The 27,455-nt window shown below is 33.4% G+C and overlaps 1 protein-coding gene across 2 annotated transcripts; it reads left to right on the top strand.

The window, feature by feature from the left end:
* The first annotated feature begins 8,224 nt into the window (after positions 1–8,224).
* LIPI (lipase I) lies at positions 8,225–26,681 on the top strand. 2 transcript variants are annotated; one of them, XM_058186126.1, is made up of 10 exons: positions 8,225–8,357; positions 11,632–12,002; positions 13,571–13,679; positions 14,542–14,643; positions 15,710–15,799; positions 16,525–16,689; positions 19,524–19,619; positions 21,378–21,489; positions 23,162–23,335; positions 25,705–26,681. In XM_058186126.1, the coding sequence occupies exons 1-10, from the start codon at positions 8,306–8,308 to the stop codon at positions 25,799–25,801; spliced, it is 1,368 nt and encodes a 455-aa protein (XP_058042109.1). In that variant the 5' UTR covers positions 8,225–8,305; the 3' UTR covers positions 25,802–26,681. The 2 variants fall into 2 exon arrangements, 1 of the variants encoding a protein (XP_058042109.1); XR_009155461.1 differs by lacking the exon at positions 21,378–21,489.
* The last annotated feature ends 774 nt before the right edge of the window (positions 26,682–27,455 follow it).

The raw sequence follows: 27,455 nt of genomic DNA, 5'->3' as shown, positions 1-27,455 counted from the left end.
CGGTCCTCCGAACCAGCAGCTGCCATCAATACCGGATCGCACGAATCGGTCCGATCCGGGAGCATTTCACCCTGGGGACAACCTATTTTCCAAAGCACCCAAAGGCCAGAGAAGGAACTGTGAATGGAAACTGATCAAGGAGAGATTCAGCCTAGAAAGAAGGAGACATTTTCTGACAGTGAGAACAATCAACCAATAAAACAAATTGCCTTCAGAAGTTGTGGGTGCTTCATCACTGGAGACTTTCAAGAACAGACTGGACAGCTACTTGTTAGAAATGTTATAGGGTCTCCTGCTTGAGCAGGGGTTGGACTAGATGGCCTATAAAATCCCTTACAACTTTTTTATTCTATATTCTTCTGTAGTAGTTTAATGTTGTGTCTCCTTTTAGTTTTTTTCTCTCCAGATTGAACATCCCAAAGTCTTCCAATCTGTATTCATATGGCATGGCCTCAGATCTTTGTCATTTCCTCTTTGTTACCTTTCTCTGAATTTGTTCTAATCAATCAGCCTTTTGGAAATATAGTGCTTAGAACTGCAGGGAGGCATGGCCAGCATCGCGATGGAACGAACGTGAACCCCGGGAATTCCAGGGTGAGCGCTGAAAATCCCCTCGTTATGGGGGTCTGGATCAGACCATAGCTGCCCTGCAGGGCCAGTGAAGAAAGAGGGAGCCGCTGGAGCAAACAGGGAAGTTGCAAGTTCCCTACAGCTCTGGCTTTTTTCCCTTGACCCAGCAAGGTGGACTGCAGCCATCGTCAGCTTCCTAAAGTCGGGACAACCACAAAGAATGGGCAGGAGGAACATTGAACAAGATAAGCAAGCCGGGTAAGTTAACACCAGCTCACAAAGTGGCACTTTTGGGAGATATTGGCAACAAACTTTTAAGAAAAAAACTTTTCTTAAGCTAATTTAACTTAAGCTAAATTAAATGGGATATGAAACCGGAAGGAAATAATTAAAGTGATACCTAAAACCTGACAAATTTGGCTTGGAACCGAAGTCTAGAGCCTTAAATAAACAGTGGAAAACAAGATTTTTAATTAAATTAAAATTTGGAGAATTTTGAAAGTTTTATTGACTAATTAAAGATCATATATATAAGGGGAAAAAAGAAAGGAACTAAAGAAGGATCTAAATTGGACTGTAATTGAACATCTCCTATTTCCTCTATTTTCTACATATTTAGAGCAAACAAAGGATTAAAATTAAACTATTTACTTCGAATGGGACAAATTGGATAAAGGGAAACAAATTGAAACAAAAAAGGTGCGGGCTCTGTAACAGAAACAAAATGGATACTTTGGTCTGGTACTCTCATCTCTTTAAGAACTTGTCACAATTTGTTGTGATCCACACAGTCAAAGGCTTTAGCTTCAATGAAGCAGAAGTAGATGTTTTTCTGGAACTCCCTAGCTTTCTCCATGATATGCTGGCAATTTGATCTCAAGTTCCTCTATCTCTTTGAAATCCTGCCTGTACTTCTGGTAGTTCTTGATCCACATACTGCTGGAGCCTAGCTTGTAGGATTTTAAGCACAACTTTACTAGCATGTGAAATGAGTGCAATGGTGTGATAGTTTGAACATTATTTGGTATTGCCTTTCTTTTGAATTGGAACTGACCTATTCCAATCCTGTGGCCATTGTTGAGTTTTCCAAATTTGCTGGCAAATTGAGTGTAGCACTTTTACTGCATCGTCTTTTAAGATTTTGAATAGCTCAGCTGGAATACTGTCTCCTCCACTAGCTTTGTTGTTGCTCAGATTTCCTAAGGCCCATTTGACTTCACATTCTAGGATGTCTGGCTCAAGGTCAGTGACCACCCCATTGTGGTTATCAGGGATGTTAAGCTTATTCTTGTATAGTTCTTCTGTGTAATTTTGCCACCTCTTCTTAATCTCTTCTGCCTCTGTTAGGTCCCTGCCATTCTGGTCCTTTATCATGCCCATCTTTGCATGAAACATTCCCTTCATATCTCCAATTTTCTTGAGGAGATCTCTGGTCCTCCCTAGTCTATTGTTTTCTTCTATTTCTTTGCACTGTTCATTTAAGAATGCATTCTTATCTCTTCTAGCTATTCTCTGGAATTCTGCATTTAACTGGGTGTATCTTTCTCTTTCTCCCTTGCCTTTTGCTTCTCTTCTTTCCTCAGCTATTTGCAAAGCTTCCTCAGACAGCCATTTTGCTTTCTCGCATTTCTTCTTCTTTTTCTTTGGAATGGTTTTAATTGCTATCTCTTGTACAATGTTGGGAACCTCCGTCCATAGTTCTTCAGGCACTCTGTCTATCAGATCTAATTCTTTAAATCTATTTGTCACCTCTACTGTATATTCATCAGGGATACAATTTAGTACATACCTGAATGGCCTGGTGCTTTTCCCTACTTTCTTCAGTTTAAGCCTAAATTTTGCAAGAAGAAACTCATGATCTGAGCCACAGTCAGCTCCTGGTCTTGTTTTTACTGATCGTATAGAGTTTCTCCATCTTTGGCTGCAGAGCACATAGTCAATCTGATTTCTGTGTTGACCATCTGGTGATGTCCATGTGTAGAGTCATCTCTTAGGTTGTTGGAAAAGAGTGTTTGCTATGACCATCGTATTATCTTGACAGAATTCTATCAGCCTGTGCCCTGCTTCCTTTTGTACTCTAAGGCCAAACTTGCCTGTTATTCTGGTAATCTTTTGGCTTCCTACTTTAGCATTCCAATCTCCCATGATGATAAGGACATCATTTTTTTGTGTTAATTCTATCAGGTGCTGTAGGGCTTCATAGAACTGGTCAATTTCATCCTCTTCAGCACCTGTGGTTGGGGCATAGACTTGAACTACTGTGATATTGAATGGATTGCCTTGGATTCGAGCTGAGATCATTCTGTCATTTTGGGGATTGTATCCCAGTATTGCTTTTCCTACTCTTTTATTGATTATGAAGGCTACTCCATTTCTTCTGAGGGATTCTTGCCCACAGTAGTATACCTGATGGTCATCTCAATTAAATTTGCCCATTCCTGTCCACTTTAGTTCACTGATTCCTAAGATGTCGATGTTCAGTCTTGTCATCTCTTGTTTGACCACATCCAGCTTGCCTTGATTCATGGATCTTACATTCCAGGTTCCTATGGAGAAAAAATCTTTACAGCATCGGATTTTCCTTTCACTACCAGATACATCCACAGTTGAGCGTCCTTTTGGCTTTGGCTCAGTCGCTTCATTCTTTCTGGCGCTACCAGTACTAACCCTCTGCTCTTCCCCAGTAGCATATTGGACACCTTACGACCTGAGGGGCTCATCTTCCGGCGTCATATCTTTTTTCCTTTTTGTACTGTCCATGGGGTTTTCATGGCAACGATACTGGAGTGGGTTGCCATTTCCTTCTCCACTGGATCACGTTTTGTCAGAACTCTCCACTATGACCTGTCCATCTTGGGTGTCCCTGCATGGCATAGCTCATAGCTTCATTGAGCTACGCAAGCCCCTTTGCCACAACAAGGCAGTAATCCATGAAGGGGAGACTTTATGAATAGAAATCTGCAAATAATAAAATATTTTAGGGGGAAAGGGAAACATATTGGATAGATTATATTTTGAGGGAGTGAAAATTGAATTGGGTTTAATTATGTACCTGACCAATATCTTGTTCAAAAACAATTTGTATGTGGTTTGTTAAAGAAAAAAAAATTTTCAAAAAAAAGAAAAAAGAACTGCATACAGTATTAAGGTACCACTGCGAGTCGTCAGAAACTTGGCAGAAGAGTAGAGAGTAAAAAAATGTTTGTTTCATCTGAGACCACTTTGTCATGCCAGAACTGGAGTTGCTATGTCAGGAGAAAAAGAAAACTAAACAAATTGGTGGAAGTGTGATACTTAAGAATTGTTTATGCTAAACAAAAAGAAGTTAAAGATGCATTAGGGTTGAAGGAATAGATTGAAAAACAGTCCCAAATCCAAGTATGTTGGGGAGGGCATGTTGGGTCATGTAGAGAGAATGAAGAATTGGATTGCAAAACAAATAAGCATGAACAATGTAGAGGTTGAGTTGAAGGTGCAGATTAAGAAAGTTGTGAATGGAGCTGCTGAGGTTCTCAAAGAGAAAGGTGAGAAGTTTAAAGAATAAAAAGCAATGTATGAATAGGTGTGTGATCCTAGTGGAAGGATGGTTTATAACATTTGAATAGTGCGGAAAGATATACTGAATATAGATTTACTAGATGTCATTTTATTATATTGCTTTTAATTACAAATTACAAAAGATAGAGTCTGCGTCTAAGAAAGGCAAGGAAGTTACATCTGATAAACCATTGGATTCCATTGCATGAAAAATAAGAAAGCGTTATTTTTGATATTGTACAGGTAGTCCTCGACTTACAACAGTTCATTTTGTGACCATTCAAAGTTACAAAGGCACTGAAAAAGGTGACATGACCAGTTTTCACACTTATGACCATTGTCACATCCCTATAGTCATGCAATCAAACTTCAGATGCTTGGCAACAGACTCATATTTATGATGGTTGCAGTATCCTAGGGTCATCTGATCACCTTTTCCAACCTTTTTTTAAAAATAATTTTTATTTCCATTTTCCAACATCATATTTATGTACAAACTATTATCCATCATTAATCATTAATTTTTATTTATTACTGATTCAGGCCTGCCCGACTGCCACTTCCTTTCTTCACAACCTCCCTCTCTACCCTCTACTACTTTCATATCCTTCATCTCCTTCACTTTACTACTTCCTCTCCTCCTTCTTCACTCCTCCCTTCTTCCACCCTAACTAACCTTCTTTTCCAACCTTTTGACAAGCAAAGTCAATGGAGAAGCCAGATACATTTAACCACAGTTTAACAACTACAGTGATTCTTTTAACAATTGTGGCAAGAAAGGTTGTAAATGGGGCACACTCACTTAAGAAATGTTTAATTTAGCAACAGAAATTTTGGGTTCAATTGTGGCTGTAAGTCGAGGGCTAGCTCTATTTCGGTACTTCCAACTTTTGAGCTGGACATTGATATGATTGTAAAGGAAATTATTTCAGTATGTAACTCTGTCAAGATTAAGCTGTGAAGAAAATTAGTCTGATCCTTTAGGAGCTGGCTTTAGGATTTTATTCTTATTAAAAAAAACCTTGCACTATGGTTCAAGCAATAAAAATATTAGAGACTTAGAAGCTTTTTCTTTCCAATATGATCTTATGTAATGCTTTGTGTTAAGAGTTTTGCTTATTTCACGGTTAATTTCATGGTTGATCTTACTGTTGTCCTTTCTGTTAGACAGCAGTATTCTAATAACTAAATTTCAAAACAAACACTTTGTCTAAAATTTAAAAGTTCTGAAATTTATTAATTTTGAATAACGGAATGGATGAAATTTCTAAATTAAAATTCTACAGCCACTAAATTCAAGGAAGCCAATGAGTTATCTTCACATCTGCTGTATTTGAATATCAAGCAACTGGTTTAATAGAAGATTGTTTACTTTATAAGAAGGCTATTTGTATTAATTTATATGATTTCTCACAGTAAGCATTATTTGAGATGTTTGCAAACCATAGCTGAAAGGGGAGTCCAGCAACTGGGTGGTTGAAGGAATACTCTATATTAATTGGTGGTTGGGTTACAGTTTCTGCAGCTGCCTTCGATTTAGAACTCTTCTTGGCTAATGTCCCAGTCACCTTGCTATTTTAACAAAGGAACAATTTGGAGCCTGATGAAGCTTATCAAGCCTTTAATTAGTGCCCAGTGTTTTTTTTTTAAAGATTAAAAATGTTGTGTTTGCGAAGGAAAGTCACTAGCTTGACAGAAAATCACCCCAAAGATATTCAGATACAGATAAATTGCCTAACATTTCCTCAGTCTTGGTTGAGACAAAATTTGCTTTCTTATGTTATTACTTAACATAAATTGACATTATTTGTTGGAATGTGTAAGTTGAAAGCAAATACTTCAGCTGATTTAAACATTTCCAAGGATTAATCTGTCTGGAATTGGATTTTGGTGTTTCTTTTTCATTTTTTCGTAGGACAAGATGTGAGAATGTTAAACAGTCTTGCCAAAATGTACTCTTTATTTAAAAGTAATAAATGAATAAAAAAAGTCTTCACCCCAGATAATTTCTCTCTCTCACACACACACACACACACCCAAACACCACACCCACACCCACACAAACACCCACACCCACACACACACATATTACAAAGGAGAGCTACAACCAGAGCTGTATCACACATTTAAAAAGCAAAATAATGAACACAGTCATCTATAAATATTTTGCCCTTTACTAAAGGTATTTGTGAAATCAATATGGTAGATATTTGTCAGTTGTCTTAATAGCCTTAGAACCGAGTTTCCCAACGTTTCCAGCTTTGCAGTCCAGCAGGGAGGGAGAGGAGATGGTTCTGCGTGAGCGGCTCACGCAAATGGAGCACACATGCACATGCTCGCCTGCTGCTCGCATAAGTGAGGATGCGGATGTGCGCACATGCTCACTGGCCATTACCATGGCCCAGCTGCAAACCTGCCTTGGAAGACATCTGATCCACACTGACATAACAATTCTCTAGCAAGGAAACCTCTGTTTGCTGCCATATCAGCATAATGTCTGGACAAATGATATACAATAACACATATTCAACATATGTAGAATGTGTTTGTGTGATTAAACACTCGTGTTCATCTACTGTATAACAGTTTTTTCTTGTTTAAATAACCAATTACCAAATATTTGACACTAGTCAGACTGATTTCATAACAGATGACTCGGCGTTTTTCAGCAGAAAGGATGACTTTTGACACACTGATCTCAGCGGGGCCTAGCCACGCAACTTTTATGGAATGAGAAAAACTGCACTCCTCCCTCCTGTCATATCAACGAAAGCATTATGTGTATTAGCAACTGCTATAACTGAAACTACCAAACTGTTTCCTCTGAAGTTAGTGTCTATATTGCTGTTTTCTCCCAAGAGGAAGATTGATACCAACATCTGTCTTTCCCCACTCGTTATAGTCCAGAAAAAGTAACACTCCACTGCCTGGTTTTGCTGATAAATGCTTCTCTTCTGACAGGATATCATTGCCTCTTTGATGACATATATTGATGATACAGTATAATTCGCTAATGTATCTTCTGAATCCTTTGTGCTCTGTGTATTAAGCAATTTTCTTTTGACTAGTTCTCTATTTCAGTCTATAGGCTATTTAAGAATACTGTAGCTGGCCTACCAAGTATAATTATTCTGAAAATCACACATTTAAATTTAGAAACATACCTTTTGATTTTTCTCTATTCTTTTCCTGAAGGTACATTGCTACTTTCTTTTGACAAGTTCTAGGGATTTTCCAAAAGAATGTCTTCCAGTCATCGTAACTGACAAATATATGGTCAAGAATCATACAAATAGATTATTCAGAAAATATAAAAATAAATACATTTAATAAAATCAATAGATTTCAATGAAATACCATAAAGAGAATACAAAATAAAACAATGATACTAATATCAAAACAAGAAGATAAAAAAATAAAGCATCAAGACTTGCTGTATTACTGTGAATTGTAAGGGGGAAAGCAACGTAATGATCTGTTCTATCATTCTTGGTTTTAGTACTTATGTTAATTGGAATACCTAAATTCTTTAGTAAGCTTATATTATTCATTATCAGACTTAAGTTGACTTTGTATATAAATATACAAATAGAATGAAGACTATTGCTAACATAGTGTAAGCCGCCCTGAGTCTTCGGAGAAGGGCGGGATAAAATGTAAATAAAAAAAAATATTAAATTAGAAAATTACAAGCTTTTTTGAAAATACAGAACCATTGTATTATTCAAGAGGGAAAAGCTATATTGCCAAATTGCTAATGTTACAAACATCTATATCATCTTTTATATTTTGAGTATTAAAATGTGTAGATACTCAACAAACATTCAAATAAATGAAATCAATTCTTTTTGAAAATTGAAATTATTATATCTACTCTATATGCCACAAAATATTGCCTGTTCATAGCAGATCAGGAACTGTAAAAAAAGCCGTATAAAATCTGGTTTTGAGAATCTAGAGGAAAGAACTTTTTGTGATTTAAAAGATATACAGCTCCTCAGGAAAAGAAACTGCCTCACCTATTTAAATTGGGAGGAGGAACTGTAGATTGCAAAAACTCTAAGACTGGACTTTAATCTGCCAACTACTTCCTTCAGTGTACCACGCCTGTGGTGACGTTTAATTTAAGCAAAAATCAACATGTTCAAGGAAATAGCAGTACCATCCTTCTGTTACATGCTACTTTCCGATACTCCCAATGTTGAGGTTCTGTTTTTTCATTTGTTTTGCGGCATACTGTGCGAGAGCAGGTAAGAAAGCCATTGGAATGTTACCTCTGAACATTTTATCATAAATATAAGATACTCAAATTCTAAAAAGAAATAATGAATCATTATCTTAAATACTAGTATGAAACTTGAATTAAAAACAGTTCTGAATAGAGTTAAAAGGTTTTTTAATGTAGAACAATTTAAGATATTTGAATTTCTATATAAAGGTTTGTTGTTAGATCAGTTCTATGTGGTTTCATTATTTCATTATTTCAGTTTAATGCAATAGGTTTTACAGCATTAGATCAGAAGCATGGAGAAGATGTTACATTTTCTAATATCTTGAGTTAAAAGGACATACTGTAAAGTTGAAAAGTTATTCACTAGATTCATAATGTACTAAATCATATTATTGGTTTGGACTTAACATGTTGAGCATTGTGTTATATACTTATGAGTACTGCTGTCATTATTAATTTGAATCGATATCCTACTCCAAGATAAGGATAGTTACGTGAATTTAACTATCCTTTTGATTTGTAAACCATACTGCTTATTTTTCTAAGTCTAATCAATTATGGCTTATTCATTAAACTATATTACATATGACTGAGGACACTATTAGAGAAGGTGTAACATGTTCATTTGTTTAAATGATTTAAAAGACTTATAATTAGGGATTTAGTCAAAACTAGATTGTATTGAATATATTAACGCTTGTTTTTAGGGTAGTGTATGCATTATGCATAATAAATTACAAATAAAATAAAATCTCCCCTTTTACGAACCTGTAATCCCTATTCAGGGTAGAATCTGGCTTGATTCACAGAATTAATTGAAAAGCATTGTGAAATTTTGTATTAGCATAATGGCATAGGTTAAGCTAGGAGACTAATTTATGTCCAAATGCAGCCTTTAACTGTCAGGTTGTCTTGTATTCATGTTTAGCCTCAAGGTATTATCTTATCTGAACAGAAATGGCATGGGGAAAGAATGAAGTAAAAGTAAAATTGACCTTTGGCTTTAAACACCTGACCCTTCCTGCTATAAACACTAGCACAGCTTACATATATAAAAGTTAGGTTTCCACAGCAGTGCTGTGTTAGAGAGCTAATTTGTCTAAATGGCAGTGTAACAAACCAGCAGTAGCTATGTTTTGATGTTAACTACACATGGATCCTGAAGCTATGTGAAGTTTGGAGCAGATGTTGGGAAGAATAAAAATAACCCATGTTGAACATTAGCACAGGAAATGTTTTATGAAGTTTTCTATTATGCTGCATTATTGTTTTATGATAGTTTTTACATCATTAAATATTTTATAAAATTTGAGGTACCCCATTTGAGGTACCTTGGTTCAAAATTATTGCCCTATGATGCACTGTTTTGCCAAATTGAAGATTACAGGAACAAAAGTTGTAGTATATAGAGAAAGTTAGTTGTTAAAATCGTCTTAGCAACTATGTTAAGATTTATAGAATATTGGTGGCAATGGGTCAAAGGTCACTGAAATGTTCAAAGTAGAACATTTTCTGAGTAGAAGAGTGCTAAAGAATGCTAAAGAAAAGCTGAATTATAGTATGCTTGACTAGATGATCTGGGACTACCTTTGAAAATGGTAGATAGAAGATGTTTGCCTGTTAAAGGGCCAACAGATTGTCAATGAATTTTTGAACTCTGAGTATCGGTCAATAACAAAAGCTCTTTTTTTCTTAAATGTATAGTATTAAATAAGAGTAATACTAGTAACTAAGCACTCGCAGGGCATACACACGTTAGGCATACATCTTATCTCGTTTTACAAAAACCTTGCTTAGTACTTTTACATTAATTGAGAAATGGGAAACTGCTAAAGAATGACAAACAATTGACAAAGTTGTAGCTGGTGAAACATATCTGCTCTGACAAGGCTTGGTTGATATTCAAACTGCATATTTTTTGTTGTTGTTTCTGAATAAAATAAGAAAACATCTGGAAACTTATTTTTAATCTGTTCCCATGTTTTTTTTTATCTCATATTTGTATATCCTCGATAATAAACAGTAAATGCAAACCTAATTATACCCATAGAAGAGGAAAAAAGCTTTTGAAATATTTTGTAAAATATAGCCAGTGTTTAGTAAAGTTCAGCCTAAGATTGAGATGTGCTTCAGATGTCAAGAGAGCACATCACCATTCTACTGCACTACTAACTAAAGCAACCATGGTTTCCGCAAGAAAAATTAAATCAACTGTTAAAGCAGCTACATCATTTTTCAAGGTCACCTGAAAAAGATATTTTAGATAACAACAAAGAGGTGCTCTGCTTGTGATAGTCTTAGTTGCCTTGGAACTTTTTCAGTGGTGCTTTTGAACTTATTGTATTGTTGTGACATTGGGAAAAACTGTTGTACTTACACACCTTGTGTCATTCTGCAACTGTCCATGTTTTCTGATTTGAAAAAGCCCTATGGAAGGAGATTTGTTATTTTTTTCTCATGGCATAAGTGTGGAAAGGTCTGTAGACTGCAGACTACAAGAGCTATTATTGTACTACCAGAGAGAGAACATTCCAAAACAATCTTTACTATTAATGATGAAGATGCAAGACTTGGCATGTCAACAGTAACAATTTCACAAGGTTTCCTTCCTTAGAAAAATAATAAAAATCAAAACATTCAATTAAATGCTATAGAAGATAAGGTTACTTGACAATTGACATCAGATGCTTCTTGGCAGTTTATTCAGTCCTCATGCCAAAGATTTGAGCATTTTTGTTGAACATTTTATTTTTTTAAGAGTTATACCTGTTTATTCTTGTATGTGTTTCCCATGCTAGGTAATGAGGGGGCTGAACTCAATTCTTTCAAATCATGTTCTGGAATCAACAAATCAGAATGGCTTTCATCCAGAACAAGCAGAATAAAGTACAGTGTTTTCAAAATCCCGGATCTACTCCTTAAAGCATATTAAACATTTTTTAAGAGTCCTAATTTGTAGCAATTTTTTGTTAATAATGATGTTATTCTGTAGTATTTTATAAGTTTCTGAAATTTATATTAATTTTTTTGAAGGATAAACAAAGAATAATTGGATGAACTCAGCCCAATTATGTTTGATTTATCTCTTTTCAGCATAAAATTTGTACTTCTTAGATTTTGTCTTTTATAAACCAGGAATTCTGATCTGAATTTATTGTGTTGGTGAAGTTAAATAAAATATTCTTATTTGAGATTCCATAGATGTCTTGCAGAAAAATGAAATGCAGTGTGATCTTTAAAAATCATATTGATCAAATGTTGTTGTTTTTTTTGCTTATATTTTACAAATTTAGGTCAAGAATGTTCTAAATTCACAGATCTTAATTTTGGCAATGCTGTGATTGGCACAGATCTGAAGGTGAAACTGCTTTTGTACACACGAAGAAATAAAGAATGTGCTGAGCTTCTTGATGAACATAATATAACAACTTCTACACATTTTAATGTAACCAAGAATATTGTTGTTATCATCCATGGGTATAGATTTACAGGTTCTCCCCCAATATGGATTGATACAATTAAAAATCTTCTGCTTGAAAAACAAGACTTCAACATCATTATAGTAGATTGGAATCGGGGTGCAACAACAGTGAATTATTTTAGTGCTGTTTCTAGAGCGAAGAAAGTAGTACCCAGCGTAACACATCTTATTGATCAAATGTTGGTAAGAAAGTTATATATAATATTGATATCAGAGAAAGATTCATCTACTTGCCCAGTTAACTCTATCAGGTTGATTGTACTGTATATTCATTGTTGTTTCTTGTAAAAATAGAGAACTCTGGGCTATAATAGGGGATCATTATCTACTTTATAGACAATGCTTTTGTATTCTTGTGGAAAATGCATGAGCATGTATTCAGACTGTTATGAGCAATACTTATACAACTACAGTATAAAGTCTATTTGATCTAGTGGTTAAGGTACTAGACTAGAACCCAGAAGATTGTGAGTCTAGTCCCCCGTTAACCATTAGTGCCAGCTGGGTGACCTTGGGCCACAAGGGCATTGTTGTGGGGACAATAGGAGGTGGAAGGTGTGTTGGATATGTGCACCAATTTGGGTTATTTGTAAAAATATTAAAAGTGGGATATAAATCAATCAATCTGTTCTGTTACATGCTGTTTCTAAATGGTTGTCCAACTGTAGATGTGTGATCATTGCAAGAGTAGCATGTGGACATTCATTATTTTCACTTATTTGTAAATAAAATATGTTTTAAAATAAACCACATAAAATAGAAAATTAGTCTCCAAACTGCAAACATCAGTTATGGCTGCTTTATGTTTGTGAAGTTCTGAAATGACTGTCATAGAATTTTACTATGATAGGAAAATAATGTGAACAGACAGAACATAGCTAAGTGTTGTTGGGTGTTAAAACCTTAGCTTCTTTTATGGCTGGAAAACTGGAAAACTCCAACCATAAAAAATATTAAAATCTAACAAGATTCATAAATTATATGTCTGTATATATAGCACTTACTACCATATTGTAGTTGTTCCTAGGAATAATTTAATTTCAGATGGCAGCCTTGTTGGCAATGCCATAGAAGGCTAACTCCACATTGTCCTATCAGAATTACTTTACTGAAATACATAGATACAAATTTCTTTGTGTATACTGTTTCATTTCACTGTATTAGAAATCAAGCTACTTTCCTGAAAGCTTTTTTTCTACTTTACGATACAAATGAATTTATCGTACATGCACAATCCCTAATCAGGATTAGATTATAATAGTAGCATTTCTTTTTCTTTTTCTACAAAACAATTCATTTGTGTTCAACTACGTACAGTGAAATGTGCAACATTGTTATGCCACTTACAAATATCTCTGTTGTTCTCCATGAGCTGATGATGATTTGGAGTGCTTCTGGATAGGATGTAGTTATATGGTACTATCACAAAATTTACCTCAATCTGTTGTAGTGTATAAGTGGGGGGGCGGGGAAATTAGGTCATGTTGATGTGTTATAGTTTTATTTATAAACTAACACAGCACATTTCTGAGATGAAATATGCAATAGTCTTGGCCTTACTGCTGCAGTGTCATATTTTTATTCTGAAGTTATTTAATTGTTCTTTAAAATCTTTGGATATATGGTATAACATATTGGCAGGATGTCAGTGTAAGGAACTAGAATAAATTCTGTTTGAATTTCCTAATTATATCAAATATTCTATGATTTACATTTCTATAACCCTCTTTCCATAACTCCCCCCCCCACAGGAAAATGGTGTTGTTGTTGATTCTATTTATATGATTGGTGTAAGCCTTGGGGCTCATATAGCTGGATTTGTTGGGAAGACATATAATGGCAAAATTGGAAGAATTACAGGTGAGGCTTACAAACTGAATAAACTTCAAACAGTCTTCCAGGTTGAATTTTAGAAGCTGGCTAGTTTTAGCAAATTTGGAGCATGTTTTATAGCAGAATTCTTTCATATAAAGTATTGCAATGGGAATCTATTTTGACACTCTTTTACAAATGAAAACAAAAACAACAATTCTGCAACTGAGCAGTGTCATCACACATTTCTATTAACAAGAAAAGCACAGGAATGTTGTTTGAGAGATGTATGATCTGCTCTAGACATTGCTATGCCTGCTTGCCAGTTTTAGGGCTTTTCACAATGGTGATATATATATATCACAAGTTCACAAACTGAACTTGACTAATGGCTCAGAGAAATGGCCAAGAAAGCCCTCCAAATATCTGCTATTTAATATATTACTATGGTTTGATAGAGACATCAGTGCATTGGTTTAAATGAAAATATCCTTTAAATTAGGCTGTATCTCATGTGAAAGTAGTGTAATGTGAAACCAATAAAGGTAACTTGGACCTAAGTTCCTGATCGCTGAACAAACCTTTAATCTCTTCATAAAATGATGTTAAGTCGTGATTTCTAACATAATATTTCGATCAGTGTGCACATTGTAGAAACTTTCCATGTAGAATCGCAACTTGTCTTTTTCCTTAGTGTCTCCTTAGTAATATCTCCATATGTATATATTAATTAGATTGCTGCCACTACATTTAAGATTTAGACTTTTAGGAAGGGGAGCGCTAATAAGAAGTTTACCTGTCCGCTAAATAATGACTCTGTTTTGTTGTTAATATTGTGTTACTTATAGTACTTACATTTAAACAATGCTTGCATATTATTCTTATGAGCTCTGCTTTGAATCTACTCTAGGTCTTGACCCAGCAGGTCCATTGTTTGCCAGAAAGATGGCTAATGAGAGACTGGATCATACTGATGCCCAGTTTGTGGATGTCATTCATTCTGATACTGATGGTAATTATTACACATTTGGATCTTGAGCATTCTGTATTTGAATGATTCCCTCTCACCCAACTTCACTTCCTGGTATGAATCCACTAGAATCTGTACATATCTATGAGAGAATAAGTTCCATCTCAAAATACATATTTTTGGCCAGGATGTATGCAATTATTATGACTGGAATCCAACTAGATATTTAGGATATGCTAAAAGGCTTGTGATTAAAGATTTGGCAAAAACATAGTAAGAACTTTTTCATTTGTCTCTGAATTGGAGACTTTCCTGATACAGAAAAAGTTATTTTCTAAACTACAGTTCCACATCGGAGGAGCTATTTTTTAAAATATCAATTCAAAATACATTTCTTACAGCAGGTATAAATTCTTTAAGTTCATTAGAAACTTTAACCCAGCTAATACCAGTGGATTTAGTAATAATCCTAATTATGAACAGAGGATAAACTCCGCATTATAATATTTGTTTAAAAATCCTGTTTTTCAGTTCAAAAGTATTATTTAAACTCATGATGGTATTGCCTACAGTAAGATACTAAAGTTCTTTTAAAAATAAATAACAACAAAGGAAAAAAAATCAATTTAGCATTGACATTTAAAAGGAAATTCCCTTTTATATAAGATTACAGCTAAAATATAAAATTATGAATTTGAAAGTAAATTCATAATTTGAGCAAATATTTGAGCAAATATTAGGACATCACCTTAATGCTTGTAGATTCCATTTCATCTCCTAACCAAGCTCCTTGAAGCAATCAGTTCCTTATTTTATGATTGATTTCAGTGAAACGTTTAGAATTTCTGTGATGTAGATTATAAATTTCAGTGTTTTAGTAATACCCACCCTTAGCTCTTTGATATCTTAATGCTATTATTTTTAATGCTATTATTATTTTATTGCTATTATTGTTATTATTTTATTTAATGCTATTATTATTATTATTTTTATTACTTTTAATGCTTTTACAAATATGTGAGAGATTAAGCTCTAATTTTTTGTGGGCAGGAGTATTGTGGTTAAGGTGCTTTATTTATTTTTTCTTCACTATGTATTTCATTGTTAGGTTTTGGTCTCAAGGAGTCTTTGGGACACATTGACTTCTATCCAAATGGAGGAACTGATCAGCCTGGATGTCCAAAGACAATACTTAGTGGTAAATATAGATAAATTAATTATTACAGGAATTTGTTGAGGGGTTTAATTGTAGTGAAGTCATTCATTCATTCATGAAGGCAATTATGTTAGTGTACTTTAAAAAAATAATACAATTTTGTATAGAATCAAGATTTACTGATTCAGTAATTTTTAGTATTCTTTTAAACTATTCATTGAATCCTGCTCTTGAGTGCTATATATTAAACAAGCATAAATCTAGATTGTTCAGGCTTATATTAGGATTTAAATGTGAAAATATGAGTAAGTTTCCTTTTTTGCCCAGGAAGGACAGAAAGCCCTACTGTAGTTAGAACACATGGTTGAGAAATCAATCTGCACAAAATCTCTAGGTGTTCTTGTTTGGACCTTGCTTGGAAAATGCTGGGAGAGCAAAATAAGCAATTCAGGAAGGGAAAAGAAAGAATTGGGGACTTAAATGCAGAAGATAGTCATGAAGTAAAAGGCAAAGAGTCACTCTCTACTCTTGTGTTTTAAGGGAAAATCTGTGCTGGATTTTTTGGCAGCTGTATACAAATGGTTTTTCCAGAATGTAATTTAACTTAATGTAATTCCAGTTTAAGCTATAGTTAGGAGTTTCTGGGGAGTCTCCCCTTCAAGTATTAACTAGCAACTACTGCAAATTTTAAAATGCTGCTGCTATTCTATTTTGTGAAAAACAGAACATAATTACATAGTCTTGAGTTTACTTTTTGATTCTTCTAGGATCATCTTATTTCAAATGTGATCATCAGAGATCTGTTTTTTTGTATATGTCATCTTTACAACATAATTGTGATATAACTGCATATCCTTGTGAATCGTATAAGGATTACAGGAATGGAAAATGTGTGAGCTGTAATTTTAAATCACTTCCATGCCCAATAGTAGGTAAGAGTAATGTGTTTCAAATAATATTTTATGGAGATTTTCTTAGATGGCATTCTACAATATACAGAACATTCTGTTATGTAATGCTTTTTAAATCTGATACAGTGAAAAATTCTAGGCATAAAGCTCTCTAGTTTCTTTGGCAGAAAGAAAACATGGAAAACATGTTTTTGTCTGTTTTAAACTATAGAACAAATATTATATAAATATTATATTAAAGATGAATATAGTACCAGTCACTGCACTGCACAAGATATCTTCACTTAACTCTCGTCTCCAGTTTCTAGTAGAGCCAGTTTGATCTAATGGTTAAAGCAGCAGGCTAGAAAGCAGTAGATTGTGAGTTCAAGTGCTGCCTTAGCCATGAAAGCCAGCTGGGCCAGTCATCCCCTCAGCTTAAATCACCTCACAGTTGTTGTTCTAATGGGGGAAATAGAAGGAGGAAGGTGTGTTGGATATGTTTGCTACCTTGAGTTATTTGTAAAGACAGGATACGAATAAAGAAATAAAATAAAATATCTCCCAATGAATCGTTAGGTTATCTGTGTCTTAAATAGTATTAACCCTTCTCAGATAAGCAGATATCTTAATTTTCAAACTCAGCTTCCTGAATCATTTATAAAACATTCCCAACTATTTCTTAGCTGTTAACTTCATTTTAAAAACAGTCATTGAGGAGCAATTACCAAGAAAGTTAACTACAACTACCATTAACTACAATTATTATTATTTTCAGGTTCTACACATTTATTTGTAGGCTAGTATTTGAATGTATTTTAGGTGATCCCTGGTGCACGTAATGAGGGAATAACAATGATGCTGAGAATGGAGATTCCAAAACATCAAGTTATCATTACTAACTGTTATGAAACTTGACATTATCTTTCCAAAATATATAAGATTTTAGGCAAAAAAATTGTTGTAATAAATCGCAATAGCAATAGCACGTAGACTTATATACTGCTTCACAGTAAAAGTATTGAGTTATTTGGTGTCATATAGATGCCATCATATTTTGTTGTTCCTACAGGAAACAGGATGAGGAAAAAGTTGAGAATTATTTTCTTCGTAGAAGAAAATGCATATGTTCTGTATTTTCTCCATTTCAAGCAACGTACAATAAGGTTTTACTCAGATGTTGCTGATACTGCATCAGAATCAAAGGATGAATGTCAATTTGGCTATTGTGGAAACAGAATTCTTCATGGTTAATTTTAACACTCCAAAGGAAGAGTCAGAAATTGTATTTTTTTAAGCTGGGAGACTTGATGGAATCTTAAAATTTATTTCCAAAACTGGAAGCCTCCATATCACACCACCATAAGAGTGAAAGATAGTTTAAGAGAACTGGATATTCTAAAGTTTCCTGTTGCAAATGAATTAAAAATATATGCCTGAAATATATCCTAAAAGAAATAAAAATGAAACAGGTGCACTATTTGTAAATCATCATGCAAATAAATACATTTTTTTAAAAAATCACTATCATTATGCTTTAAAAGAATTAAGTATTAATTCTTAAATGTACAAATAAACACACTGATTTTATGTGTTGGTCACATTTTACTTGCAGGGTGTATGAGTACTTGAAGTCCTACTGGTACATGAGTAAGCTGCATCTAGGATTGCCTTCAGCTATAGTAGGCAGATTCCCCTCCTGAAGACATTCTGCATCATGTGAATAGAAGCTAGGATCCATTAAATGGATTTATACTATTTACATATTCTAGATATATTTTATGTGAGGAATGGCTGATGAAACTTACATTATTAAATATTCTGTCATCCTGATCAAAGATTGTTTTGGCTCTCTCTGTTGGTTGTAGAAACCCATGGGGACTTTGTTGCACCTTGGTCATATTTTACTTCATATTAAACCAGAAATCCTAATATTATAAATCACAGCTGAATGAACAGTTTACTAACACAGATTACTTCTGCTTTTCTGAAAAGAAAATTAGTAAAATAGATTAGGAATAATAATACTTTAAACTGGCTTAGGACCGTAGCTTGTTTGAATGCTGTTATTTCTGTATATTTCTTTAGCTGCTCAAATGAAGAGACAAATAATAAAACATGCAAATTATCTATGTGCACTGACAGTATGCTTGGTCTAGTTGTTGTTTCATTACTGCCATCCATGATGTTGTAATAGAAACCTGATCAGTCAGTTTGCTTGCTGAATGAATCATTAAAAAAGCACTCATATTTTCAGATGAATTGCTATACTACTTTCTATTCCTTATTCAAACTTCATTTCTTTATAGCTTTTGACTAATTCATAGTATTATGTGGGATCTTTCTAAAACAAGATAAATGAGATTATGAGCAGGTTTGTTAGGCTCAAACAGACAAAACAGAGCACACAATCCAATATATTTATTTACTTTGTTTATGCATAACATTTCTAAAATGGAAAAGGATTAGCTTTTCTTTCAGCCATGCAGTACTAATCAATCACTTGCCCTCCCAACAACTTCTAACTTACAAAAAGAGTAGAATGTGGCATGTTGATTTATGGTCTAATTGCTTTACCAATCAAAAATCAATTGCCTGCCTACAATAGCAGTGCTTCTGCTATGTCAGTGTGCTGTCTGAAGCTATTGCTTAATATAACATTATTATTTGTAAAAGAGTTAATCAAGAGCTTCACTTAAAATCTAGCTGATAACTTCTCATAGCTAACAGAACTTATTTCTTCTGGTATAGAATTGTAACACTTAAATATTTTTATTATATCCTGGGAAAGTTAATTTCACAGAGCATCATAAAATAATACATCTTTAGTATTTTTTGCATCTGTTTATTTTGTATTTAATATATTTTAATTTCAGGATATTATGCTGATAAATGGAAGGATCATTTACTTGAAAAGAATCTTCCCATGACAACAGCTTACTTTGATACTTCAGACAAAGACCCATTTTGCAGTAAGTCATTAACTATTTTCCATGCATCTACTTCAGCTTTCTTTTTTTTTCCTGCTATGGAAAAAAATAGGAGGAAAAAAACCAAGGGCATTTTACTGTCCAGATAACTTGACATATTCTTGATTAAACTTAGTTTTTTATTACAGTTTTATTTATGAAATAGTATAATGCTGAAAAGATCTATGTGCTTGGAGAAAAATGTTAAAAACAGGAAATTATCTGGGCAACCTAGTAAAGGATGACAAATGAGCTGATAAAAAATGAGAAAGAGATGGATTTATATTAGATAATAACAAAATGAATGTCAAGAAAAGAAGTATAATGAAACAGAGAATTTGGTAAATATTTACTACCATACATTATAAAAGGTCCATATGAGATCTGTACTAGTGTCTCTTACAAATAGGGCCGTGTGTATTTTTGTATGTGTCTGTGTTGATGTTTTCAACGCATAATTAAATAACTGCATTCAAGGTCTTTGTAAGATAAACAGAACTTGAAGCAGAAATAATAATTCAGTATTAATAAAATCATTAATTCTGGCTGATTGATATGAATAAAAGATGGAATCCTTTATGCAACTCCTTAGAGTGCCATATTTAAGTTAAATACAAAAGCATTATATTATTAGAAATATTTCATACTGCAAACCAGACTTCCATTTATTCTATTGTGCGATATCACAATATAGTCAGTTTTGTGCAGTGGTTAACGGCACAAAAAACTGCACAGGCTAGAAACTGGGAGAGTGTGAGTTCTAGTCTTGCAAAGCCAGCTGGTTGACTTTGGGCCAGTTACTCACTCTCAGGTCTAGGAAGCAGGCAATATATGGGTGATATAACATACGGCTAGGAAAATGTTATATTGACTATTGGCTATTTTGGATATGATAAAAATAATGCTATACTTTTTCCTTTGCATATAGTATTTTACTAATAATTGTGAATCTAACAAAAAAACCTGGATGGTTTTTAAAGGCAAAAGACAAGAGATATTTAGTGGCAAGTGATAATTTGAATTTGAAAATTTAATACTAAATTTAGCTGAATTCAATGAAATCTAATTCAGTGTAAGAATCTATATAGTTGTTCTATAGAGTTCAGATCAATTGTTTAAATGCCTGTTGTAGAAGACTATTTTCCTTATGTTGTATACAATATATTTTATATAATGATCTATCTTTCCAGAGTGCTATGGAAATAAAGTGACTGAATGTCTCATTCTTAGGAAATATGACTATGTTTACTATCATAAATGTAATACAGAATGAGTAATTTTAAAAAATATTTTCTTAGTAAGTTCAGCAACTATAGAATATAGAACAAAAACAAGCAAAAATTCTGAATATATAGCAAAAGATATCCATATCATCTGCCAATTTATAAGGGCATCAAATGTAAGATTTATATCATGATTAATTAGAGCATAATAATGTTACCTGCTACCTTGCTCCATCTTGCCATTAATGGGGTATTTTGATCAATCTCAGTATAATAAAAAAAAGTTCGCTGCTAAAAGAGATACATTTTTCAATAAAATGGCTTAGCATGAAGCTGTTACCTACTATTATGCAGCTAGCTCTGAAATGTATACATTATTCTGATATTGTAGCCTGAGAACATTTTCAATAGTCTCTTGATATATAACTTTCTGGCTTTGCTCTATAAACTTAAGTCCGTTTTCCAGGATTCTTCTTTTCCATTCTGAAAAAGAGGAAAATAAATCAAAATAAAATTACATTTTTTTTATCTCCCACAGTGTATCATTATTCTCTGGATATTATTACATGGAATAAAAGCACTAGGAGAGGTTTCATAAATATCAAAATAACAGATAATTCAGGAAATACAATAGAATCCAGAATTAATAGGTGAGATATATTTATTCATTTTGGTATTCTTTGTGCAAAATAGTATCAGCTATAATTAGAACTAGTTTGAACAAGGATTAATAAAATGAGTAACTGATAAATGACTTTTGAATTAGAATGGAAGTTTGAAAGTTAATATGCAACGAAAAAAACATAATAGAGGTAGTCCTTGGTTAGCAACCTAGTTGGAACCAGTAGCTCTATCGTTAAGTGAAGCGGATGCAAGATGGGAAATTACATGACTTTGACTATATTTTCTCTGTCCCCACTCTTCCAAACTTTGAAAATCCCCACCCTTTGAAATGTAGTTATTAATCACAAAATTATTTTTAGAGCACAGTTGTAACTTTAAATGATCACTAAATGATGCAGTCAGTAAGCAAGAACTAACTGTATTGAAATTGTACGGATGTTATTTATTAGTCTTATTTATATAGTTGCCAACCTCACAATCAAGTGACTCTAGATGGGATACAAAATTACACTGTATACAACAAAGTTGGGATGGAAAGATATAATCTGAGAAAGGCAGCCTTCAAATAATCCATGTAGAGCTTTAAACATCAAAATGTGCACCTTGAATTGAATTTAGAAACAGATTGGTTAACAATGCAGCTTGCCAAACAAAGGTATAAACATGTGTTTGTACAGAAACACATAACTGCCTGCTCTGTTGCATTCTGCATTTTGCAATAGCTGACACTTCCAGATGTTCTTCATGGACAGCCTCATAAAGAGCACATTGCAATAGTCCAACCATGAGGCATGAGTGACTGTGAGTAGAGCCCCCTGATCTTGGAATGCAAGATGCAGAATATGAAGTTGAGCAAATACTATTTCAATCAGATTTTCTTTCTGGTTTCTAATTATGCTGTTTATTTTTGCTACCTGCCTTGTATATATCAGGAGAGAGAGAAGGAAAAGGGGAAGGAAGGAAGATGACAGGAGGAGAAAACAAGAGAGTTCAATTTACATAAGTTTATATCAGTACATGCACATTCAGAAATTGCTATTGTGTAAATACAAGGTATTTATAGTAACTATAAAATTCTTTATAAAAGAGGGTGCATCCAAAGGCTGAATTAAGTAAAAAAACCACTTATTTCAGTGCTCAGTAGAAATATAAATGTAGCAGTGCCAAAGGAAAAATAAGAAAGTAGGTATTGTAGGAGGCTGGAAGTGGCCATTGCAAGTGACTTCCTTCACTTCATGGTTATTTTTCAACAGACTGGTACCAAAAGCCGGTGCTGATAGCCATAGCTGTCTGCCTACCTTACAATATATGTACTAGGTAATTCAAAAGGAGAAGGTTTTGATTGTCACAATCCTGCTGCAGCAAGATGGAGGTGCATGTATTTTCTTGTCTTCTGATGTCTTGTGGACAAATAAATGGCTAATTTTGCTTGTTCAGCCTTCAGCTGAGCAGACTTAAGGTATAATAAGACCTTTCGTAGATCAGTTCACAATGCTGTTACAATCTGTACTGGAAATATTTGAGAATCCAGTTGTCAAAATATATTTCCTGCTGCTTCTGCCTGGACCAAGGTTTGTAGTCATTTCTATATTCTATTCTTGTTTGTTTTTTAAAGATGTTTGGAACCCATTGCATAACACATTGAATCTTATTTTATAAAGAGGCATACATTGAATAATTCTTTTTTTTCTTCTTTAGTGATGCCGCTGTATTTCAACAATATAGGCAAGCAAAGATACTTGCTGGATTTTATTTGGATTTTGGAAACATTTCAGCAATTGGTTTGACATTTTCTACAAGGAGTACAGTTGGCCCCAAGTACAAGCTTAGGGTTCTCGAAATGAGATTAAAATCTCTCTCACATCCAGAAAGGTAACACAGATTGTCATTTTGTGATAGCTTCATGATCTGGAAAAAAAAAAATTAAAAAAAGGCTGAACCACAAATCCTGTTGCTCAATGATAGCACTTAGGGATGACAGAATAGTTTTGATTGAAGGCACTGTTTCTTAAAACTGAGTTAGAAAATTAAGTACAAAATTTGCTAAAACTGCATCTGAAGGGAATATTTTCAGAAGAATGTCATGTGAGTTTCAGAACTCTAAGAATGCTAATTTAAACAAATTAGCAAATTAAATCAAATTAGGACACAATAGATAGAAAATATACAGATGTAAGGTAATATATAGATGTAAGATGTAAGGTAATATCTAAGAATTACATTAAATTAATGCATGCCAATAGTTTAGCTTAGAAGCTGAGAAAACCTGGACAAGGAATATAATCTTACTATCTTTTTTAATTTATTTAAATGTTAAACGTGTTAGAAAGATTTTTTTTTCTGTATTTACCGTGGGGCCGAAAAGTAGAACTACTGTACATCTGCAAGAATTCTTGATTATATTGATAGATAATGTATAGCTGTATTGGTTGCTCCATCTCAGGAACAGTCATGGAAATCATTTCTCAAATAAAGACTGGTGCATATTATATAGAAATTAGTAGCTATTTAAAAATTTCTTTTGCTTGAAACAGAAATGCTTTTTTCTAGAATTGATTTCCTTTAATATTATTCAGCATATGCAATAAAATGATTGATTATGCAATAAAATAATTGTTCCGACACTTAATTTAATAAAAAAAGTTCTGAAATGTCAGCCAGATAGCTTGTGATTAAGGTACATATATCTAAACTATAACACTTAGCTGCGGATGAGTATTCTGGGCTTTACCTATCTAATAGGTTTGGCTATTGGGTGATACCTAAAGACTTTTGCAAAGACCAGTGGCTTTTATTCTAAAAGGTTTGGAGAAAAAAGCATTTCTGAGAGTGTACAGACCAGTGTTTTTATACATCTTTATATATGATTTGGAAACAGTACAATATGGATTTTTTAAAATAACTTTGGATGATCAGTTCAAAGGGTAAAAGAATTAAAGATAGAGGAGTAAATAAGATTAAAATCTATTCCCATCTGTTTTGGACATGGTTTAGTATAATAATAATAATAATAATAATAATAATAATAATAATAATAATAATAATAATAATAATAATAATAATAATAATAATATTTACACAAAATGACAGTATACACAGCAAACGAGATAACTATGCTGGATTTCGTATCACAGATCACTAGTTGAACACTTCCCAAGTTTAGGTCTACGTGATGCATTGGCAAATTATGCGAGCAGATCCCAGTAAGGTGGCCTTCTGCAGCTGACCAATGGTGATCTTGTCAGCGCCGTTTTTAAGTGCTTGCCTAGGTCTTTAGGCCCAGCTCCCAGTGTGCTGAGTACACTGGAACTACCTGCACTGGATTATGCCAGAGTCTCTGCAATTCAATTCTCAAATCTTGATATCTGGTGACTTTTTCAAGTTGTTTCTCATCAATTCTGCTGTCACCCAGTATAGCAATGTTGACTATCCACACTTTTTTCTTTTCCACAATCGTGATATCCAGGGTATTGTGTTCCAAAACTTTATCAGTCTGTATTCAGAAATCCCACAGTAGTTTTGTATGCTCATTTTCAATCACTTTTTCAGGCTTATGATCCCACCAGTTCTTTGCTACAGGCAGATGGTAGTTGTGACACAAGTTCCAGTGGACCATCTGAGCAACTGTGTTGTGACATTGTTTGTAGTCGGTCTGAGCTATTGTCTTACAACAGTTCAGTATGTGATCAATAGTTTCATCCGCTTCTTTGCAGAATCTGCATTTGGGATCATCAGCAGATTTTTCTATTCTGGCTTTGATTACATTTGTTCTAATGGTGATGATGATGATTATGATTATTATCATCATTAAACATGAAACTCAGTCAACTGAACATTATAATAATATATATTATAATATATTATTATTATAATTGTTGTTGTTGTTGTTAAATTTATTTGCTCCCTATCTTGCCTAGGAAGCTCAAAGCCATAAAATATAAAGAAATAAAAAGGAAGTTTAAACAAAGGAAATTTAAAATAATAGAGTAATACAACAAACAAGGAAAAAGAGAACAAAGAAAATACATTAATAAGACTAGTAAAAAAGATAGGTTTGTGGGGAAGAGAATGGGGAGGTAAATCTGTTATCATATATTATGCTGTATTATATTGCTAATACACTGAAAATGAGTCCTGGTTTCTCTTAAAAACACTGGTTAAATATAGGATGAATATTACTTATGGACAATAATAATAAAATACACTTTTTCCTGATTGTATATTTTCTTCTCTCTGTACAGGATCCAGTTATGTAGATACGATTTAATACTTATGGAAAATGTTGAAACAACTTTTACACCTATTCCATGCCATGAGATAAATATGCAAGACAATTGATTATTTCAGGATATTGTATGCAAGAAATTAAAGACAGCAACATGAACTGGTAACAAGTTTAACTGGCCTTCTTCAAGAAAGTTAATTTGCCGATTTTATGAGTACCTCTGAAGATCACAGAATGAACTTTTAAAAGAAATTCAAATATTTTTCGTGTGCCTAGTTGCATATGTTAGCAATCAATTTCTAGTTAACAAGCACTCAGAACTGTGAATTATTTTTTGAGAAGATTTCAATTTCAGTCTTATTCACAAGGCTGCTGACACACCATTGAAATTAACAGTAATAACTTCATCACTAAATGCAGGAATATAGTACATTAAAATATATGTTTCGATGCTTTTATATTTGACAGATCTAATATCTTATTATATGAATATGAAATGCTGCAGTTTAGAGAAATAGGTTCAAACCAGCATTTGGGCATCTGAACAAAGGCAGTCATTAATGGGAGCATCTCAGTTCATAATGACACCCACAGGCTGGTAATAACTTGCTAAATAGAAACTGAAATTGAATCAATATAATATTATGCTTTATGAAACAGATGCAACATAATTTGTAAATATCCAGAATATAGAAGCTACAGTTTAGCTCATCTTATTGATCCTGAAACACAAACAAACCATTTATTACAGCCAGTCTCTTGGTAGCATCACTCAAGCCTCTAAGCAACAGAATTATGTGATATCTTCTGAAAATCACCTTTGCATGTTCAATAGGTGTAGCTGCTAACTGTCTGCAAAATTTGTGCATATTGTTCATATGCATAAGAAAGTATCTACCTCTTAACAGGTGAATAACTGGGCTGTGTAATGATCGATATTATTTAGCATGTGAACATTAATATTAATTTAAATAAAATATTTATTAAATCATAGAGCAAATAATTACAAATACCTTGATAATTAATACGAATGTTATATATATTTTATGGATGTTTCTTTCAAAGATCTCTATAGCAATTTTAAGAGACAAATCATTGTGATGGGACCATCACTCACTGATAACACAAAGCAAAAAATTGAACCATTTTTTATTTTTGCTTTCTCTCCTAACTGCCATTATTATATGTATTTAATGGTCCTGTATATTGCGCTATTCTCTAAAACTTTTATTTGGTGGTGTACTTGCTGTGCTGGGCAAATCTTACCATTGTTATTTGTTTTATGTTTAGTATTATTTATGAATCTGACGATTGTCAGTGTCATTGCCTGATAAATGTATACTCATATGAACATATGCACATATAGATAATACACACACACATACACACACAGAGAGAGGGGGGGGATTGATACATGCCTAGATAGATATTTTCATAATTTCAACTAATGGCTATTGTTGAAATTTGCTTTGAATTTTAAGGATAGATGAAACAACTTTTCCATTAGAGTTAACAGCAAAAAAAACTAAATATAATAAACAGATGCTATTATGATGAAACTGAGCAATGTCCTCACAGATTTACATTTGTGTGAAAGGACATGTACAGACTTGTGAAGTTGAAAAACAAGCATATAATAATTTTCTTAATGAATGTACTAGAGAAAAAATTAATCAAGAATAAATGTATTCAAGCCTCCAACATAACTGTTGATAAAGATGGGAATTTAGGGGGATTTCCATTTAAACATAATTTTAAAATTGTAAG

The sequence above is a fragment of the Ahaetulla prasina genome, chromosome 5, assembly GCF_028640845.1.
Source record: "Ahaetulla prasina isolate Xishuangbanna chromosome 5, ASM2864084v1, whole genome shotgun sequence".
NCBI lineage: Eukaryota > Metazoa > Chordata > Lepidosauria > Squamata > Colubridae > Ahaetulla > Ahaetulla prasina.
The sequence above is the reverse complement of the archived record's forward strand: the minus strand, read 5'-3'. Positions and strand labels throughout refer to the sequence as shown.